At 32.9% G+C, this 22,141-nt stretch overlaps 2 protein-coding genes across 2 annotated transcripts; one reads left to right on the forward strand and one right to left on the reverse strand.

Moving 5' to 3' along the window:
* The first annotated feature begins 274 nt into the window (after positions 1 to 274).
* On the forward strand, positions 275 to 7,787 carry LOC105636586 (U3 snoRNP-associated protein-like EMB2271). Its single transcript, XM_012219897.4, has 7 exons — positions 275 to 921; positions 1,457 to 1,799; positions 2,208 to 2,432; positions 4,321 to 4,549; positions 4,856 to 4,992; positions 6,610 to 6,675; positions 7,451 to 7,787. Exons 1-7 carry the CDS (start codon positions 485 to 487, stop codon positions 7,526 to 7,528), a joined length of 1,515 nt encoding a protein of 504 aa, XP_012075287.3. The 5' UTR covers positions 275 to 484; the 3' UTR covers positions 7,529 to 7,787.
* Positions 7,788 to 8,703: 916 nt separating this feature from the next.
* On the reverse strand, positions 8,704 to 19,229 carry LOC105636585 (protein LIKE COV 2). The gene is made up of 7 exons (XM_012219896.4): positions 18,943 to 19,229; positions 15,851 to 15,903; positions 15,656 to 15,765; positions 14,418 to 14,585; positions 13,673 to 13,770; positions 10,227 to 10,353; positions 8,704 to 9,046 (listed from the first exon to the last, which is right to left on the reverse strand). Exons 1-7 carry the CDS (start codon positions 19,060 to 19,062, stop codon positions 8,946 to 8,948), a joined length of 777 nt encoding a protein of 258 aa, XP_012075286.1. The 5' UTR covers positions 19,063 to 19,229; the 3' UTR covers positions 8,704 to 8,945.
* Positions 19,230 to 22,141: the final 2,912 nt, after the last annotated feature.

Below are 22,141 nucleotides of genomic sequence, written 5' to 3' on the forward strand. Positions count from 1 at the left end.
AGATTTTATTGATTCTCTTGAATTTAATTAAATACCATGACTTCATATATTTAAACATTACATTTTTTTATTATTCAAAATATTTATGAAAATATTGCTATAGAAGAGTAAGTTTTTAGGCTGATTGTCTAACAATTTATTTTGAGATGGTGGCTAGCATTGCTGGATCGTGAAAATACAAAGTATTTTTAATTAATTTAAATTTAAATGCTAAAATTATATTAAAAAAAAGAGAAAATTATGTTATAACCCTACCGGGTACCGAACCGACCCAAACGGACCTTTTCTCCTTCAACACTTGCCGCTTGGCCCGCTTCCACCGAAAAACCTCAACCTTAAACCCTCTGCTTCTCCTGCTAAACACGCAGCCTCCATTTTCTCTTCGAATACTCCGTTTCTGAACATAAGACTTAAAACTCAAATTAGAGTTGTCTTTGCTTCTTTTTTTTTTTTTTTTTTCTTCTTTCCTACTGAACATTTAACCATGAAGAGCAAAAATCCAAAGAAGAGAGGCTCAGGTCCTAAGGGAAGCAAGAAGGGCAACAAATTCAATGAGGATCCTTTCTTCAGCAAAGAATCGAAGAAACGGCGAAAGATGGATTACAACGACGATTACATCGAGTCTGGCGAGTCAGAGGAGGAGAATGGATTTTTAAGCGGCGGAGAAGAGAGGGAGGAGGATGCGGAAGAGGAGATGGATCAATTTGCGGCGGAGACGGCAGATGAGAAGAGGCAGCGCGTGGCTAAAGCTTATGTAGATAAGCTTAGGGAGATTGAGAGAAGAGAAGATGAGGAAGAGGAAGAAGAGGAGGAAGAGAAAGAGTTTGAGAAGGACGGGGAGAGAGATTCTCGTGTGCTTAAGAAGTTGATGCAGGCCCAGCTCGAGGAGAGTGGGCGATTGAGAAGAGCTATTGCTTCTAGGTAACAAAAAAAAAAAAAAAAAAGTAAAAAAACGAAATTCGTTTGTTTTTTCCATGTTAAGCTTTACATGTTTATGCTTCGTTTAGGTATTAAATGGGTTGATAAAGTTCACATCTTTTGGTGGGTTTTGATGTTATTGATGAACCTACAATTTTGTGATGAAATAGGTTCTATTATCTTTTAATTGATCTTTTATACATATCAGTTCCAAATTTGTTTTATTTACGTATGGACTGAGTGGTGATTTCAGATAGAAAATTGTGAAATTATACATGGCTGCCATTGCTAAGTTATGCTCTCGGGTTGACTGTTAGAGAATCTAGAGGGCTAATGAAATATCATGATTTTGGAGTTTGAGAACTTTCCCGCGTTGGTTTTATTTCTTTAAACCATTGTTAATTGCTTTACAATGAATAATTTGTTCATACTGACACTGTTTTAAAGGACAAGGATCTTCTTTTACATTTATGCATAACTTTGTTAATGGATGCATTACCTTTCGTTTAAGAATTGTCTTATTCATTAAATGCCTCAGGGTTGAAAAGCCAGAAACTGTTGGTGGATTCGAGGTCCTAGTGAAACATCGGCATTCTGTTACTGCTGTATGTCTAGCTGAAGATGACTTGAAGGGATTTTCTTCTTCCAAAGATGGCACAATTTTGCAGTGGGATGTAGACACTGCGAAAAGTGAAAAGTACAGATGGCCTAATGAAGAAACATTGAGGCTTCATGGGGCAAAGAATCCAGAAGGTCAAGCTACAAAGCACAGTAAACAGGTTCTAGCATTGGCTGTTAGCTCTGATGGTCGGTATTTGGCAAGTGGAGGATTAGATCGGCATGTTCACATATGGGACACTCGGACAAGAGAACATATTCAGGTGAACTTGAAGAATATGCATTTGTTTTTCAACTTTTTGGTTTGGCAGTAAAACAACAGTTATATGGGCATGGTTGGAGGGACTCTGAGCTTCCTGTCTGGTCCTGAGAGAGAAAAACTGACAGATCCTGAATGGATCCACTCACATGCATTATTCAGATCATAAAATCTGGAAAAGTTCGTAGTATTCTGACCATATGGATCAGATCATAAAATCTGGAAAAGTTCGTAGTATTCTGACCATACGGATATACTCTCCTTCTGTGTGCCAAGATAACTTCTAAATGTTAATTATTACATATGATAGATAGATAGATAGATATAGGTATTATGCTGTCAATAACACATTTTTTTGAATGTTTGAAGTCAAGGTTTTTACTCGGTATACTCATTGATTGTTTACTTGTAGGCTTTTCCAGGTCATAGAGGGCCTGTGTCATGCCTAACTTTTAGGCAAGGCACTTCAGAACTTTTCTCTGGTTCCTTTGATCGATCAATTAAAGTATGGAATGTGGAAGACAGGGCTTATATAAACACGTTGTTTGGTCACCAAAGTGAAGTTTTGACTGTTGATTGCCTGCGGAAAGAACGGTTGTTGGCTACTGGACGTGATCGGACTATGCAGTTGTTTAAGGTACAGAAACTCTTCATTTTGGTGATTCACTTGGTCTTAACTATAAAAAAATGGGACTAAGGTGAAGCAATATTATCATTTGTGCAATTCTGACTGGATAAAGATAAATATGATACTATTTGGTATGCTTGCTAAATATGCATTTTTTTTTTAACAAACCTTTTACTATCCAAAAGAAAATTACAAAAATCAGTATTTGGATAAGTAATAAAAAGTTACTTTTTGAAACAGAAACAGAGGTTGTTTTTTATCAAGTGCAAAAACTAATTGTTTTTTAAGGTTTTCTCATGTAAATCATCATCATTACAACTACTGTCACTTCTTGCTTCCAATCAGAAAACAGAAGTAATATTTATTTAGAAGAAAAAACCATAGCTACAGGTTGTTAAAGTTAATTGAAAGGTGGCAGCAAAACAATCTATTCTTCCTTTTTTGGGCTATGGCATGCCAACTATCATGTTTCACAAGTTTTCAGTTTTTTTTTTGGGTCTCCATGTCTGGAAAAGAGCGAATACATTTTGTGACGTGTAGGCATTCTCAGTTGTTTCTAAATTTAATGAGAGAAAATACCTGCAGGAATCTATATATCCTTATATTCATGTCGTTATATGTCACTTGAAAGAAGGCTCAGGCTAGTATAGGTACCTACAGGAAGGATGGGGCCTTTTAATTATTATATATATATTTTTTTTACTCTAGAACAGAATACTTGCTGCAGACTGGCACCTATTGAATTGTGGGAAAAGAGATTGTTGTATCAAATGGAATGGCATTCATTACTTTGGATTGACTAAGTTTGATACCTAAATTTGCTGCCTTATCTGGTGCTCAAACAATGATGCATCAAGTCCAACTTGTAAATTTAATTTTATTCAAGTAATTTGTTAATGGAATTGGTAACTTCACCTACCAAAGAAAATCCTGGATTGGATCCCAAATTGACGGGTTGCTTGCGTGTCACCTTTACATAAATCATGGATCAAATAAGCCCTCTTGAGAATTGATCAAATTCTATCGAGTCTGACCAAGAAATTTTTCGATTTCTTCCAGAAGCAGATGAATAACTGCTATGTCAGTGCAATTAATGGCAATCACGACTCAAGAACTTCATAGTTTTAAATTTTTATTATGTATTTAGTTCTTATTCTTTTATGAAATGCAGCCCTTCTCTTATTCTGATTCTGATGATAGAGCTTTTTAATTGTACTTGTAATGACTATTTTCTATGTAAGTTGACAAAAATATCAAGGGAGAAACATAAATTGTGTGCTATTGGTGAAGATGGAACAATCTATGTGGTCATTAAAAGAGTCTCTGATGGTGGGCACAAAGCCCTAGTGCCAATGTGTGTTTAACCTCGTAACCTTCGATCTGAGACACATTAATCTAGGAGCAAAAGCCATGTGCCTGGTTTGGGGTTTCTTGCATCAAAACAATCTGCTACCATCTGACTCTAGATATTACGTGTACATATCTAAATTTTTATGTTTTGTTATATGGTTCACAACAGCATTGATTTGCTCAACGGTTTTGAATGTTCTGAAGGCACTAAAATTTTACTGGTGATGTACAAAATCAAAATCGTCTTTCTTTCAAATGCCATGGTTCTCTTTACTTAGGCATCAGGGGGAAAATATTCTGAAAATTGTTATTATAGTTAGAACTAAGTTTAATGAGATTAGTATTCTACGACTAGCAATTCATTTTTACCATATGTGTATTCATTGTATTTTGTCGTGATATTCTGGAGATCCTTATTACATGCAGCCTCCACAGATTTTCTGCTTAGTGACGTGCTAAACTTTTGAGGCATTTTTTAAGCCTTGTTTTAGTATAATACCATCTTTTTGTTGTAACCTTAATATCTCATTTTACATTCTGCAAATAGGTCCCTGAGGAGTCGAGGTTGATATTTCGTGCTTCAGCATCGTCTCTGGAATGTTGTTGTTTTATTGATAATGATGAATTTTTATCTGGTTCGGATGATGGAAATATTGAGGTCTGGGGCATGCAAAAAAAGAAGCCCGTGTACATTGTGAGGAATGCTCATGCTCTCTTTACTGACAACACAAATTTGGAGCAAAAAGAAAATGGAAGCATCTTTAATGGTGATAAAGGTAAATGTTTCCATTTTTTTTTTTCTTATATTATCACACTCCTATATTTTTTTTTTCGATGGCAGAAAAGGAGAATGACTTTTTATATTGTGAAGTTTGATTGCTGGTTTGAAATTATTTTTTGGTGTCAATTGTTCACTTTCTTGCTCTTTGCCTTCTTTACGTTATAGCCTGTCAGAAATGAGGGGGAGAGTTGGTCTGTGAGAGGTTATTAATAGATAGGATCCTAATTTATTTTTCTGCCCTTCTTAAAAGTTCTGATTGATCTATCATCTGATTGCCTGGATGCTATTGTTTTTCTATCAGCATGTTCCTGGGTAAGTTCAGTCACTGTATGTAGAGGCAGTGATCTTGCTGCGTCAGGGGCTGGTAATGGTTCTGTTCACTTATGGGCTATTGAAAGTGCTCCGGCTTGCATTCGACCTCTGTATGATGTTCCATTGGTGAGTGAAAATTATTCTATCTAATTCAGTTAATCTTTGATTTTGCTGTATAATGTGTCTACAGTGATTTTAATTGATATATTGCTTTTCGAACAAAAGCTGCTCCTGCTCTAGTTGTTATTACACAATTGTTTCAGTTTAGCTTAATGTCGCGAAAAATTTCTTGACCACAAGTAACTTTGCCAATGAATATTTCATATCCCATCTTCGATTGCAGCATTCTGAATCACGAGGTATCATGGAGATTATTCTTGCTAATAAAATCATACAATCTAGTTAACTCTACTCAACTTAGACTTAATCCAAATAAGAAACAGGTCACAAGCTTCCAATTATGGTAAAAATGCTCTCTTTTTTTAAAATCAATTTCCCTCATCTGAACACTTTATATGGATTATGCTTCCATTCAATGTGTCGTACATTTTTACCTCAGGAATAAATGTTAATGTAGGACTTGTATTACTGGTTTTTCTGAAATTTCCTAAGCCATTAGAACCAGTATTTTTAGAATTGCAAAACATTGTGACAAGACTCTTTAAATCTGCCATTTTGCTTATTTAAATGCCTGAATTCTTCTGAAAGTTCAAATGCCAAACTGAAGCTCCAAAGCAAGTCCAGGGAAAGTAAGCTACATAACTTAAAACATGTTCATATTTTTATTTGGAGTACGAGAACACGAACCAGCTTTAGCTATTTCTGAAATGACTTAGCTGTATATGTGACTGGCATTTAGCTTTGCTACAAAGTAGAAGTGGTTGTATGATGCAATTATTCTTTAGCTGTTATCTGGGAAACATGTCTTCTCCTTGTGCACATCCAAGCGAGTGGAAGGTTTGCTTGATTGGGCTTGGGTGACAATGGACTAGTTTTCTAATTGCCACCCTGGCTCCATCGGGCTAAAGTTTCTAGAGCTTTGACGTTATTAGTCTATCTTGCAGTATCAGTGTTAATCGTTAAATAGAGTAATAGTATGTTGTACGTGTTAACAGTTCAAAACCTTGCTAGGCTCAAAGCTGATATGGAAGCTGGCCTGGCCTAATATTGTCACATTTTTTTGATTTTCTGGTATTCATGTTGTGGCAGAATGTTTATAACTTGACATTTTCTTGTGGGCTCCTCTTTGTGCTACCTGAATAACTATATGTGTGATTATATAACTGAGCAGTTTTCATGTTGGAAGCTATTTGACCTTTTTCACTTTCATAATCCCATGGAAATAAGTATGAAATTCCATTGAAATATGTTCTTATTTTAATCACTTAATACTCAGTTGCGCATCTGAATTAATCAAGCAATGTTTGCTTGTCTATAAGCCACTAGCATCTTTTACATTGTGCATAGTCATTAGTGAGGCGCCTATCTCCATTATAGAGCCCTTTTTTTTCCCCAATTCTAGGATATTATTAATTAGAATCGCGTTGAAGTGATTCATCTTACTTCCATTTCATCTAGTTGCTTGTCTCGGATTTCTCTTTTGATTCTCTCATTTTTGTTTTTCTTTTTTGGCTGCAAATGTTACTTTTATGTAGGTTTCAGCCATGCAATTTCTATTATGTTTAATTTAACTTAAGTCCATTAAAGATTGATCTTGTGGTGCTTACCATTTATGTAATGCAGGTTGGATTTGTCAATTCACTAGCTTTTTCCAAATCTGGAGAGTTCCTTGTTGCTGGAGTTGGTCAGGTGAAGTATTATTCTGTTATTGTGATTCTTATGATATTCTCTGCCTTTTTGTCTCCCATTTATTTGTTTCCTTGAATCTGGGATGAGGAGCATGAATCCTTGATTGAATGAGGGCTTCTTTATGAGAGAAAGGGTTACGTAGTTGAATCAGATACTTGAGTCAAAACTGTCTAAACCCAACACTTAATTAAGGCCCAACTGGCTTCTAAAGTTAAGCAGCAAAGTATATTTATTGTTTCGAAATATTAACAGTCTTTCTTGATACTCTTAGGACCAACTATCCTATATTTGAACTGGTCGCATATACCTGATTAATTAAATTAAACAAGATTTGAAGAATTTATCAGTGCATCCAATGTTATGGAAATGGATTAGCTTGAGACATACAATATGCTCCTAGATTTATTTCTTTATTATTGTATTGTTCTTGTGGTTACTTCAAAGATCGCTTAATTCAGGGCCAGTCTCAGATGTATTTTCTTCTAACCATTTTTAGGTGCAGATGAACTTTATCTGTTTTCATACACTAATTGTAGAAACCATACTGAGAAATGCTCATTTTGAAGAGCATGCGTATATGCCTTATTTTCTGTAATTGTAATTTTTAAGCCCTCAGACCCTGTTGAGATTTTTACTATTCCTGCTCATTATTGGACAACGGTTTACATTTATGCTAATCGCTTGTCTTTGTTTTCACTTTTTTTTCTCCGATCATATCTCATATATGATATTTTGATTAGTCGTTTTCTGATATGTCTAATTACTTATGCAACAGGAGCCTCGCCTAGGAAGGTGGGGGCAAATTTCAGCTGCTCGAAATGGAGTAGCGATTCATCGGTTGAAACATTCATAGTATGTAGAAAATTTTTTGACCTTCCCAGTTTTGATCACTTAGAAGAAAGAAATTAAATGAGAGAGTCTGTACCTTTGTGATTTGGTGTTGTCCAAATTGTATATTTAATGCCGGCAGCGGATTTTGCAATCTTGTGCGTACCATAGAGTTGTTTTCTTGGATTTTCTAATCTTCAAAGGGAATGGGATAAATATGTTAATTCATGTGGAGAATTTTCATCTTTGGTGCGTACCAAGAATCATTGACTGCAGTTTAATCATTCTTGTTCTATTGATTTGATTTGAATTCAATTCCAATTTAAAAGCAAGTGTGGCCATGCTTGGATATTATGTACATAAAATTGTGAACGTAGTTATTTGAAGAAGGAAGCAATGTCTGGCAATTTTCATACTTCAGGGGTCGCGCATTGAATTCTTTCTTTTTAAAGAAAAGGCGTGTTATTTTTTAAAATAATTAGACAATTGATGCTTAAATTTAACAATTTTATTATTTTGTATTCAAAATTTCAACTTTTTATTGATTAAAATATTTAAAACGACATCTTTGTCAATCAAAATAAAAAATGATTGTACGTGAAAAAGATTCGTTTCGTTAAATCTCTCTCTTGCTAAAAAAAAAAAACATCTAAAATCTGAAAGTCACAAAGCAAAGGATAAAATCACTAGATTCGCGATCATGCTCGACTCTCCACTTCTCTTTTATTGACATTACGATATTACTTTTTTAAGAAACTTGTTTTGAAATATTGATGTTTAATTATATAAAGTAGTTTACAAAATTCTATTGTATAATTATATTATTATTTTTATCATTTATCGTTTATAACCCGTAAATTGCTAACGTTGGACCTATAAAATAATAATAATAATAATTGGCTCAAAATGTTAGATCCTTTAAATCAATAAACCTGATTCGACCAACCCAACGTACAGCCCTAAGCCCACCTTTTTTCCTTTACCTCCATTTACATATTCACATCTTACATTTTATGTATATAATCGAAAGGGTTATCATATCATATAATTGAACTTTAGCCCTCAAAATGGTAAATTTCACAAACAAATTTTATGGAAGCCTTTTTTCTTTTCTTTCTTTTTTTTTTTTTTATAAAAAAGAACAAGAAAAAGTGCACTAGTTTTCAAAAATTTACAAGAATTTCACCTCATTTAAATTCATTTATGCAAATAAAACGGATTTGATATTTCATTTGTTTCCAAACATAAGTGCATATAACGGTAAACAAAGATGCTCAAGATTTTGTTGTCTAGCCTCCAAGGGAAAAGGAAAAAAAAAAAAAATAATAATTACAAGACGCATTGGGAATACAATACTTTCCTCTGCTATAAGGCGTTTATAGACGACGAACAAACTATTAGCACAGAACAATAGGGTTACTTGCCTGGTATAACTGTCACAATTATACAATCCTGTTCAAAGGAATTCTTTCACTTTGTCTTGCAACCCTTTCCACAGGCATAATTACTTGCGGCATTGTCATACCTACAGAGACTATGATCTCTGCAATATTAAATGCAAAAGCAACAAGTCAGTCTACAAGAAACACTTGTAAGAAGAAACTTAAAATCAACGGTTCCTATTGTCACATAAAACAGCTCCTGAAACGAGAGCTCATTGATGCTTATCAATGAAGTCAAATAAACGAGTTTGAAAGCAAACAAAATTGAGCTTATGTCTATCAATGGGCTTGTTTGTAGCTCACTATGTTCCTTTTGTTACTCGTTTAAAAGTGAACAGAAATAATATTCTTTTTGAACAATTAAAAGAAATTATTGTTGAACCAAAAACATAAATTGCTACACCTAAAATATTCACTACATTCTCAGCAAAGAATTCAAAGAATACAACAGAGTCCTCTCAGAGTTTTAACCTCATTTACTCCCTCACCATAACTTATTGGATTACATATCTAGTTCCACTTCCCAATCACGCGAACTTTTCTCCATTTTTGTTTCTATCTCTTCTTCTTCTCCTTCATCATTCCTAATACAACTTTGGCTGTTTATTGCCCTTCACTTGTCCAAAAGTATATGCAAATCAACTTGAAAACGTGAAAACAAAAAACGGGAACTTTGGTTTTGGAGGTCCAGATTGCGTACCCCCACAATCCAAAGCAAGTAAGCACCACAATTTGGGATGCACATCCAGGATCATGGTACCATTGCTTTTTTTGTTCTTTTTTTTTGGGGGGGGAGAGGAGAAAGGGGGGTGGGGGGTGTCTGTGCATTAGGCGACTATGAAAGAAATCATTTTTATGTATTCTTCAACATTTCTTGCAGGGTTTAGCTTCATTAAGATTAACTCCTATAGTTTTCAGGTTCTAAATGACCACTTAGTAAAAGGTCCTATATGAAGCAGCACTTCAGCCACTTGAATTTTCGATATTCCTTTTTATTGCTCACCAAACGGATGGCATCTTCTTCTGGCAATAACAGCTATACCATCTAACAAAATGACTAGATTTCTAATTCGCCATTAGGGTGATGGCAGATGCTTAAACACGATTCTGTTCCATAAAACTGGATCATTCAGATGATAAACCGGGATATATCCCACAAACATTTTTTCCCAAAAGCAACAGCAGGAAACAAAGATACACTGTTTTAAATGCAAGCTAATTAAGATTGACACACTATTTTATGCAATATAAGCAATGACAATTTCAGAAACAGAGACATACCTATGCCTTCTCGGATCGACAAATTGGGTCTTATAATGTCTTTAGAGTTCACAAGGAATATATCACCAATGTACAGATGGTTTGTTGGGACAAAAACACTGCATAATTCTTCATCTTCGTTATCTCTCTGCAGTTGATAACCAGGAAAATGAACCAGAAAATGAATAAAACATATAGAACTTAGAATGAAGGTGAACAAATATTAAAACAGTCTTTTATGTAATCCAGAAACCACCACCATCTGACTCAACAGAAGTAGTATGACAATCGACAAGGCAGACTCATCAATTATCATCTAACAAAGTGATGGAACTTGTCTTTCATCAAGCTATGTTATTTATTTATTTTTACATGCACAATTTTTACACTCTTAGTACAAAAGTAAGGTTGTTCCTCAGTGAATAGAAGTTCATGGTTCAAGTAGCGGAAATAACCCCTTTGCCAATAAATGCACGGGAAAAGTAAAATAGCCTAACACATTAGGGATCTCTTTTAATCCTAACACCTTGTAAATTGCAGTTAATAGGCCTTTTCGTAACTTCCGTTGCACATGATAATTAGTAATACTTGACATAGTTTTACAAAACTGTATTTCTTTTTTAAAAATTTTCCCACCATTCTATTTGAATCACAAATTTTCACATTTTCTCATATTGTTTCTAACAATACAAGTGTGTTGACATAGATATTCTTTTCAGAAAAATCTCAAAACTTTTTCAATATCACAGTTTGTATTCTTACGACCTAAAATTATACTATAAATAGTGATAACTACTTAAGAAATAAGTACAAAATTATATTGGTTTATTTAAAGCAACAGTTAATAAATATACAGAGGCACGCTGCAATATTCAAACATGCACTATAACATAAAAGTAAACCATATAAGATTTAAGAATCCTTATGACTAATAATAATTTTAGTCAAAAATTGTTGGTCCACATTCTAATATAGGGGACACAAAACACCAATAATAATGAAACCAATAACTCAAAATTTGTGATATTAAGTAGCCAATCAAAACTAAACAGATATGAAGGATACTATGACTTTTACTGTCTTCTTTTATCTGATCATAGTTTTACTATATCTTAATATACAATTTATAGATGAAAAGAAAGGTAGAGTGCTAGCCCCGAAGCATTGATAAGGTTGCTTTAGTCATGGGTTCAAGCTATAGAAACAGCATCTTATACAAAAAAAAATAATAATAATAATAATAATAAAAATAAATAGATAAATAAATAAATAAATAAAAGAAAAGCAAAAACTAGATATGATAAAAGCCCTTTCCCAATCCTTGTAACGCAAAGAGTCTCATGCATTGAGGATGCCCTTTTCTAGATAAAAAAGAAATATTGATCATAAATGTGGAAAAGAACAAGAAAAAATTATATGATTCTTTATATATTTTTAGGTTGATGATCTGAAAGCCAAAGGCAATAATATCCAACGCATGATTAATCATCAAATGTATAAATCAAATGCTCATGGATATAATCCTCAAACTCCAAGATCGCGAAGGCAATTCACCCATAAACATCAATGAAGCAATTCAAATTAATTTACCAAAACATGGCGTACAAAGTCAGAAAGAAAATCAGTTCTAATAACAAAATATATTCTGCAAGAACATTATATTAACTATGGTGCTATCAAGCTCAAGGATTAAATCGTGCAACATAGAGTGAGAATGAGAAAAACACTATTTTGTTTGCAAAAAATGTAGGAGAGGATGAAAGGATGAGACAGAAAGAGGACTGGTCAAAGTAATTTATCTAGCCTTTGATGTAGAAGTAGAACTCTAGGTTCTCAAACCCGAAATATATACTGCACCACTCTTGTTTGGATGAGAACAGAGAAATACGAGACGAATGATTAAGAAAATGATTATGTTCTACTAGTGACAAATTAAAGTACAGCGCTTTTACTTATCCAAATAGAAAAGGACTAATTAGTAAATTTATCCCCCTTTTACCATAATTGGCTGAAAATGCTTAGGGTAGCCCAAAAGTATCCCAACCGCCCCTCTACAAATCCATCCCCCTCATTCCTCATTTTGGCGTCCTCTCCATTTTCATGCCTCTCGGTGTGATTTAACTTGCAAGGGAACGTGGGAGGACTCTCCCATTTTCCCCACCCCTCTTTCCCTCTCTCCCCAAAATTCCACCAAGGACAAGGCAAGAAGGCAAGCAAACATTTTTAGAAACAGAACCTTTATTGGTCTAGTACATAAAGCAAAAATAGATGATAAGTAAAAAGGGGTACAAATAGATAAGTTGGTGTCAGTAATAACAAATAAAGCGGCAAGCAAACAGAAACATCCATAAAGGGAGATGTTTTTAGATCACAAAATGCTTACAAGCACCTTTTTGACCTTGGACAAGCGACTCAATGAGAAATAGCAAGCTGAAATTGGCAAGAGAATTTTCTTTTTGCATCAAATCAAATTGGAACAAGTGATTACATTTGGGTAAAGATCATCAATTACTTAATGCCAAGGAACATTCATCCTGAGATCATATTGGGAAATTCAAAAGAAGGAAAATTTTGAAAAGTTATTCAAACTGAAATGAAATCTAAGACAGTTCCTTCAGACTAGAGACATATCATTAGAAAATCTAAGAGTTCATTTGACTCACAGAATTGGAATTGAGTTGAGCTGAAATTACAATTATGATTGGACAAGACTTCAGAACTGAAACTAAAAATTTGAGTAATCATCCCAATTGCCAATTTTTTTTTTTTTTTTGTCTGTGTGCTGTGTGCATAATACATCCTTTGATTTAAAAAAAAAAAAAATTAAATATTTCAATAATGTTCTTTAATATTTTAATTAATGTATTAATAATATTAAATATAAATTTAACTAAAATAACCACATACGTATCACACCTAAGCTGTTTTCAACTCCATGGAAACGAAGGTTAGTTTTTAATTCCAATTCAATTCTGTACTTCAGGCTGCAAAATCGGAATACCGCAAAACTGGAATTGATAAGCCTCATTCCAACTCCAGCAGTGCCAAAGGTAACCAAAGGAAATGGCTTAACAAGAAACAGCAGATAGGCAGAAAGTAGGACATTTCTTTATTTCAAAAAATGTTGGCTGGTAAGGTTCATTATTAGAGAGATCCCTACAACTACAAGTCACATGGAACAAAAGATATAAGACATGGGATGCATAATTCTATAAAAAGTTTCTTTGACACATGATAATGATCCTTGATATCTAAAGGTCTTTTAAGTTTGATCCTTAAGAGACAAAAAATAAATAAAAACCTATTCAGAAAGCATGGTGTTTATGTAACAGTAACAAAATAGGCATGTAACATCATACTCACAATAAATGGGTTAAATAAACAGGAAAGTATTCTTAAAGTGACTCATACAGAAAGGTGAAACTGATTCCTTTGCAAGGGAAAAGGCATCATAAAACCAGAAGTACCTGAAGGATGACAGTTGATGTGATGAAACCAAATGCATATTCACCAATACGAGGATGACGGATAATTGCAACCTCTTTGAATGCTGTAGTGTTCTGAGCTGTGGAAATAGAGATATCAATATCAGCATGTAGGTAAATGCTCCACAATACTGAAATTCATCTTAAATACATGATATTTACAATGTTTTCAGATGGACTTCAATGATGATGAAAAAGCTCATCAACTGAAAGGGAAAAAAATAAAAGAGATTCTGGGTTTGTGGAAAACAACAATTTGCATGCTAAAGTAGTCCACCATGTCATCATCATAATCCAAAGAAATGAGTACATTTAAGGTCTACACCACCTCAGAATTCATTTTCAGTATGTCAAAGACTTTCACATGGCAATTAGAAATCAAAAGTTGATCCAATTAAGCCATCGTTCACAAGAATCAGCAGTTGTTGATGTCTTCACTATTTGGCAGGAAATTTCATAATTACATAAAAAAATTGCTAGCACAGATATAGCATAAAATCTGAGCACCGTGAATAGAAATAGAAAAAGTAAAGCCAGAAGTATGAATATGTTCTTAAGCTCACATTAAAAACATTAATTAACTCTTAAAATCACTGGAAAAGTGTAATACCCATGGAAAAAAAAATATATTACTACTGCATATAAAGTAACTTCAATATCCTGTGTTGAAACACTTTTCCATTTCCAGATCCTGTTATGAAATTAATAAAGGAAGGTCTAATTTAACCTGGAGAAATAGCAGCACTAATTTGCTTGGATGCCGAATATAAGTGCCTAACAAAGGGCATTCGCTTGATGAACCATTCGCCAAGCCAGAAAACATTGGACCCTATCCATGACGAAACAAATACACCGACAAAGAATACAAACACCAGAGATGTGACAAATCCAAGTCCTGCATGGTTGACCAAATGTTTTTAAAGGCCATATTACAAATATTAAATATAAAACAAGATTAAAAATAATAATCTAGAATCTAAATATTTCCAAATAAGAACATGAGAAGCAGAAAGGCTTTATGATGTATCAATCTCACAAAACCACTGAATTATATCACTAGAAAATAATTTTATCTTCATAATTTAATATCATGGCACATGGAAAATTAAAATACCAGGTTGACCATATAATAGACTCGGTATTCCTCTTTGATTTAGCAATGCTGGAATGCACATGGATGGGGACCGCATAATTCTACATAATTTTTCAAGAATATTGTTGTATCTTGATGGAAAATAGAAAAAAGTGGCAAGAAAATTCATGACTTCTAGCCATTTATCAAAGAGAAAAGAAAAGATAACTAATTCTAAGTTCAAGCCAAGCACTCTTGTAACACTTAGGGATGAAGAGGATATTGGTTCTGGGGAGGAAACACATGAAGACGAAAGAATAGAAGATCAGAATAAATAAATAAGTACACACTCCTAGTCGTTTATCAAAGAATAAATATATACACACTCGTATGGAAGTCTTCACTTTTCAGAATTTTTTTTTAAAAAGAAACAACATGGGACACCAACCAAAGAAATGACGTTTCATAGCTCATGTTCTTCAGGTTTCTGACCACATAAATGCAACATCTATTCTCCATTATGCACTATACTATATATGAGCAATTTCCATCTCTGTTTACAAATTTTCATTGCCAAACCTTGTATAGTCAAGTCTCTGTTCTTAAAAGAGCTGAAGAAATCATTGAGAATACCACGCATTAGCATTGAAGTAAAGAATGAGCATTTTAAACTGCAATAAAAGATTTAGGCCTTCTGCAAGAAACAAATCAACTCCTACAATCCATTTTCTTCTTGAACATTTTTGTGCAGTTTCTATGATGCTCTTTTCCTTCTTTAAAGGCATTAAGGTATATGGATTACATATACAAATTGCTAGAGTTAAATTGAAGCTAACTAGTAGAGCTTTCAGTATGATTTGACATTAGCTCATTTGTAAAAAAATATAACTTACCAAATATGTCAATGCCAAGCCGTTCATAAATTGGACTGAAGAAACCATCAACAAACTGAATAAGCCACCATGTAATAAAGAATGTCACAGCTATGGGGAAAAGAACGACACTGCAATTTCACCATTGAACAAAATATTAGGCTTGAAAGGTCAAAAGTTGCTTGGAACATTTATAGTAATAGTTACACTTCTTACCATCCAGTCATGAACTTCTTTGAGACCCAACTTTGGAGAACAAAACAGCAAGCCTGAATAAATGAACAGAACAGGTATATATTCACGAAAACTTGCTACAATAGTTTTCCACATAAACCTCAGTAAATATGCATATAAAGGAAAACAAGCTTTAATATTTGAATGCGCAAGAAAAGCAAAGAAAAAAGGAGAAAGCTTAGGCTGAGCATGGTTAGGAAAAACCTGAATCCCGAACCAAGCCAGTTAGGTTTGATCTTTGACAGAATCAGTTTTATTTCAGTTCTATTAGAATCAAACCAAAATATTTTTCAGATCAGTTTTTTTATCAAACCAAAATATAAGCCCAAATCTGCATAAGAACAGTTCAAACCAAACCGATTCAGTTTGGTTCGGTTCAATTCATATGCTTTCGGTTTTATCTTTAAAAAATTCAGTCCATTCGATCAGTGGTGGTTTTGGCTATTGACTAAATGCTCACTCCAAGTGAAAGCTAATCTCACTTCAATATGTGTGTAAGTATTGAGGAACTAACTTATTCTTTTTTGAAGAACGGAATCTAACTTAATTTCCATATTAATGTGAGAGAATCTTGATTAGAAACCCTATCACCATAACGTTATGTAGTTGCTTCAACAGAACTTGAGGTGAACATATTTAGATTTGATCGGCATGTGTTTAAACTTTAAACTAATTTGTGAAAAGAGCATCTTCTCAGATGCTTTTACAAAATGCCAACAGAAATTGCTTGTGGAATTGGAAATTTTATGACCCAACATCCAAATGAACCTTAAAAGTGATTCTTAGTGGCATTTAGTCACCAAGAGGCTGTTTGGGAAGGGTAGAAAAGGAGATGAGGAGATGAAAGAAAAAAGTGGGGAAAGGAATGGAAGAATATTTTTCTTTTCTTTGTTTGGAAGAGAAAGGAAATGATAGGGAAAGAAAGAAAATGGTGGAAAAAGATTCTTGGGGCCCACAACAGTCTCTCCAAATTAAGAGGAAGAGAGGGGAAAAACTAATTAAATTACTTTTTAGCCCCATAACTATTTTTTAGGCATAAAAAGTAAAGTGCAATCGCGTAATTTTACTTCTTTGAAATTATACTCCATTTTCTTTCCCAAGCTTTCCAAACAACACTACTAGCGGCCTTCTTCTTGGTCCCATAATTATTTCCCCTTCTTGCCTTCCCCTTCTTTCCTTTCCCTGTCCATCTTTTTCCCAAACAAGTTATAACCCTTCCTCACCTACCCACATCCCATCCTAGGTCTTATCCCCTATCACCTTAAAATGTTCACCCCTTTGCACCAGTGAATTTGCTGGTTTATTATGACGTGTCCAACCCATCAAATTTCTTCTCTTCTCTTAACTTTCCTAGATTAGGTGCCACTTCCACCTTCTTATTAGTACATTCATAATTCATTCCTTATAAATTTCATAATTGTTTATCATTGTGTTTTCTAAACATCCATCTTAAACTCCTGACAACATTACTGTTCTATATTTCCATCAAGCATGTAAATGAAGAACAATTCTGTTTTGTGTGTTCTCTGTGAACATCATCCTTATCATATTTATTCTGCTGCACGAACATTCCCATATGGTAATACTTACATCAAACCTTGGAAATTTCAGATAAGTTACAATATCAACTTGTGCACATTTATGACAAAACATTTGAAATCAATATAACTTCCAGAGATAATGAATAATTATTTCATGCAAAGCGTGGAAATGTTCCAAACAGAAAAAATTCATGAAAACCAAATGTCCAATGGATACATCTATAGAAACTGTTTGATCACATAAGGGTAAGGAATTATTTTCCAACATTTGTAAGCAAAATTTGCAGTTCTTGGTATCTTCAAACAATTGTTTACTGATAATTTGCATAAGGGCATTGAGTTTTTTCTAAAATTTTGGTGAACTCTAATTAACATCAGTCAACAAAAGGTGCAAACATTTCTCCAATTACAAAATACCCCATATCTATAAGATCATTAATTTTTTAAAAAAAATTTTTTTGGAAGGTTGTATAAAGGTAAATGTAAACTAATCCATTGCCATTGTTAAATACTTGTGAATTTTGGTTTCACAGAACAAAGAGTATGAACTGGGTTGCCAGCTTTGACATCCAAGGTGCCAAGCTTCAAATAGTTCTATATATTCTTTTTTTTTTCCCTCGTACTCATGATTTTCCAGATCATTAGTTCTGCATTTCTATAACCAAAATCTTGTGCAAGACTGTAAGTAGGCAAAAGCTTTTAAAATCCATTTGCAGAGCATTTGCAACATGAAAACACAAAGATTTAATTGCTACTATCTCCACAGATCCTATAGTTCTGCATTACACAAAAACGCAAATATTTAATTATTACTATCTCCACACATCCTATGATTCTGCATTACGTTTCTGACAAAAATTAATCCATTCACAAATCATATTGCAGCAATAACAACATCAATAAGGCAATAGCTTTTTAAAATCCATTTGCCAAGTATTTTCAACACAAAAATGCAAAGATTTGATTACAACCATCTCCACACATCCTACAGTTCTGCATTATGTTTCTGACAACAATTAAGCCATCTTTCTATGACATTTTTACTGATGATAGTTCTAAGCTTTTAAAACTCTACATTCCTCAACGTCTAAATGGGAAAGTAAAATGCGATTGTATTGTATTGGCCGCTGAAATTCCTCTCCATTAAAGTTAAGCTCTCAGGAGTTCTTCCACTGTCTACTCCAACAATTACGAAAAAGATTTTCATAGTGAGCCCACTGTAGAATTTCATAATTACTGTTCAGAAATTTTATTCTTGAACTCATTGTAAAGCATCACCAGTCTCTTTGGATTTAAATGTTCAAATATCAATCAAACCAAGGCAGAGCAATTCAAAAACCTTAATTTACGAGTAAATCACAGTAAATTTTCAATGATTTTTTGGAACAAAAACGAATTATCTGTAACCTTCACGCGATATATCGAGATCCAAGAATTACTAAATCTAACATACAATGGCAGTCAACGTAAACAAAAATATTTGATAAAAAAGGGTAATAGAAACAGAAGGTAGAGAAATGAAAGCGGGCAGACCTCGCGAGTGGAGGAATTGGAGGAGGAAGGAGGAGATTTGGCGGGATCCTCGGGTTCTTCGCCGCCATTTTCGGCGTGGCTGAGCGGAATAGACGTAGATTCTTCTTTTTCTTCGGGCATATCTGTAATCTATGGACTATGATGTATATAAGGGTGATTCAGTTAGAGAGGGATTTTGCAATTTGGTAGCTGTGTGTGGATGAGGAAATGAAGGCGAGTCAAGAGAGAAATAGATGAATAATGGACATGGTTGTAATGGTTATTATTATTAATTATTAATTATTAATAATTACTATACTATACAATAGAAACTTTATAAGCAAGGGAGAATGTAACTGAAAAATGCCAGAACAGAGATTTTTGCAGCACAAGCAATGGTTATTTATTTATTTTTAAGGACTAAGGAACGCTAATTTTCTTCTCCACAATCATAATTTGTTTTTAGTCTAAATGTCAACAAGCGGGTAGACAAATTGGTAGACTTTAAACGAATTAATTGATTAGAAAAGTTACTTAATACATTTATTTTTCAATTAAAATTAATTAATTAAGTGAAATTATTTAATAATTATAAATTATATTATGGAAAAGCGAATATGAAATGTAATCATTTGTAAATTGCTTTAGAATTGCATATCAAATCAATTCGAATTTTTTATTTTTTTTAATTTTTTCTAACTATCTCTAAATGACTTTATGAACATTCTTTATCAAAAAAGAAAAAAAATTAAACGTTTTATCTATAATATATCTATCTATATCTATATTTATAGTATATATAAAAAATACGAGGATTTCATAAAATACCCCTACAAATTTTTAAAAAAATAAAATTAAAAATAATTTAATCCTATTAATACTTAGGAAATTTTTTATTTTATTGGTCGATTAAAAATATTATTAGACGATTAATGGTAAAAAAAATTTAATCCTAGTCATTTTCTCCTATATAATTTAATCCTATTAATTGATTGCAAAAACATATAATATCTAGTCATTTTCAAATGAAAAAAAAATAAAAAATTAAATATCACATAAATTTCTCCTCTCTATTATGTTTTCAAATCAAGCTACTTTTCTTCTTAACAAAAGAAATTTTATCTCGTTTTTGTATGATAGATATGCCTAGAGAAGAATTTGTGTGTGTAGTCACAACTAAGAGAAGAATTAGCACATGGAGTTGGGATGGGGATGAAGATGGCGTTGTTGATGGTAAGGTACGTGAGATGGGTAGGTGAATGATGGAGATGAAATGGACGTTGGAGCTGAAATGGTAGTTAAGTGGTGGAGTTAAGATTGACGGTGAAGATGAAATGGGCAAGTAATGAGATGGATGATTTGATTACGCTATGGGGTATATTGAATTATGACTCTATTAGATTTAAAAATTTTAAACGTATTCAATTTAGATTTTTTAGAGTTTATTAAATTTTGTGATATTTTTTCTCAAAAAATTTTTTGTGATATTTAATTCAAATTTGTATAGCATCCATAAAATTTGATGGCATTCAATTATGAATTTTTAAGTTCGTACAAATTGGATGGTATTTAAAATATTATTGTTTTAGAAAAATTCTATAAAATTATTGATTTTACTGGATTTTAGAGTATTACGTATGAATAAAAGAGTAATTTACAAATACATTCTTTAACCCAATGATTTCAACTATCGTCCGATCGACTCTCATACTAAAAATTTTAAAGTCAAAACAAGTCACAACGATGTCTTTCAATCAAGCTTCAAAAAAAAAAAAAAAAAAAAAAAAGTTGTGTTTCAATCTCATCTATGTAACTAATATCTAAAGGGAAAATAATTATTTCGTCTCTGAAGTTTGCCATAATTATTTAAGTAGTCCTCGATATTTATACAAATATTTATAACGTTCTTGAGATTCACTTCCGTCTTGTTAATTGGTCCTTCCGTCCAAAAATTATACTTTTTCCGTTAATTTTGAGAGGAAAAGATGAAATTATCCTTTGGGAAAATAACTATCTCGTCCCTGAGTTTTGCCATAATTATTTAAGTAGTCCCCGACATTTATACAAATATTTATAACGTTCCTAAGGTTCACTTCCGTCATATTAATTAGTCCCTCCGTCCAAAAAATACACTTTTTTCGTTAATTTTAAGAGGAAAAGACGAAATTATTCTTTATAAGTTTTCGTTGACATTATTGTCAATCTATTTCCTCTAAAATATCTAAAATTCAAAATTTCACCGTCTTTCTCAACTCAACACGATTTTCATTGCCACCACCGTGTCTCTGTCAACCATTATCTCAATAACCAGATCACCACCAAAAGTTAAGTTTTTAAATATCAAATTTTGGATTTTTAATTATAACCGATTGTGAATCTTCATTATAATGGAACCCTTTATGTATTTTGTTAATTTTAATATATAGTATACATATCTAAAGTTTCGGTACATAATATTTTTATCATTTTAATATATAGTTTATGTTCCATTAACTATATGATGATAACTATAGTACCTGCTTATATTTTTACCTAACCATATAAATTAATTACTTGTACTCTTATTGCTAAGATATAAATAAAAAGTTAATCTATTGTATAACTTTGGTGTTTTGATGTTTCCATTTTATCTAATCATGATTGTTTAATTATTTTTTGAATACCTATATTCAAATTGGTGCTTCTTTATTATGTTTTGATATACTTATGTCGACAACATTATTATTAAACATATTTACAATCAGAGATGCACAAGAAAAAAGTAAAAGTGCGTATAACGCATAGACTTCCTGAAAAAGTAAATTGTTTTTAAATTTAATGATTAATAGTGTTAATCGTGGATAGTGTGATAGTAACAGTGTGTTCAATAAATTAATTGTTACAGCTAAAATACTTTATAAGTTTCCAAATTGTTACTTGGCCAAGCAATAGAAATATTAATATGATAATATGCTAATCATAGTTCTAAGAGTAGCACCAGAATTTCAAAGGTTGTGAATTATGAATAGCAACATTTGGTTTTCAACATAAAATCCAACGACTTACAGCCATCAATTAGGCCTAAATCGAGCTGCCTTTGTATGTGTCTGCATATTAGAGCTTGTGAGAGAGAGGAGAGGATTGGAAACCAAATCCTATGAACCCACAAGGAAAGAGGAAAAATGGCAGAGGCTGACCGGCAAAAGAGAAGTAAGACTTCCAAAAATTAAGAGGAGATGCT

Source organism: Jatropha curcas, chromosome 3 (genome assembly GCF_041381405.1).
Source record: "Jatropha curcas cultivar XTBG-Jc1 chromosome 3, XTBG_Jcur_1.0, whole genome shotgun sequence".
In the NCBI taxonomy this organism is placed as follows: domain Eukaryota; kingdom Viridiplantae; phylum Streptophyta; class Magnoliopsida; order Malpighiales; family Euphorbiaceae; genus Jatropha; species Jatropha curcas.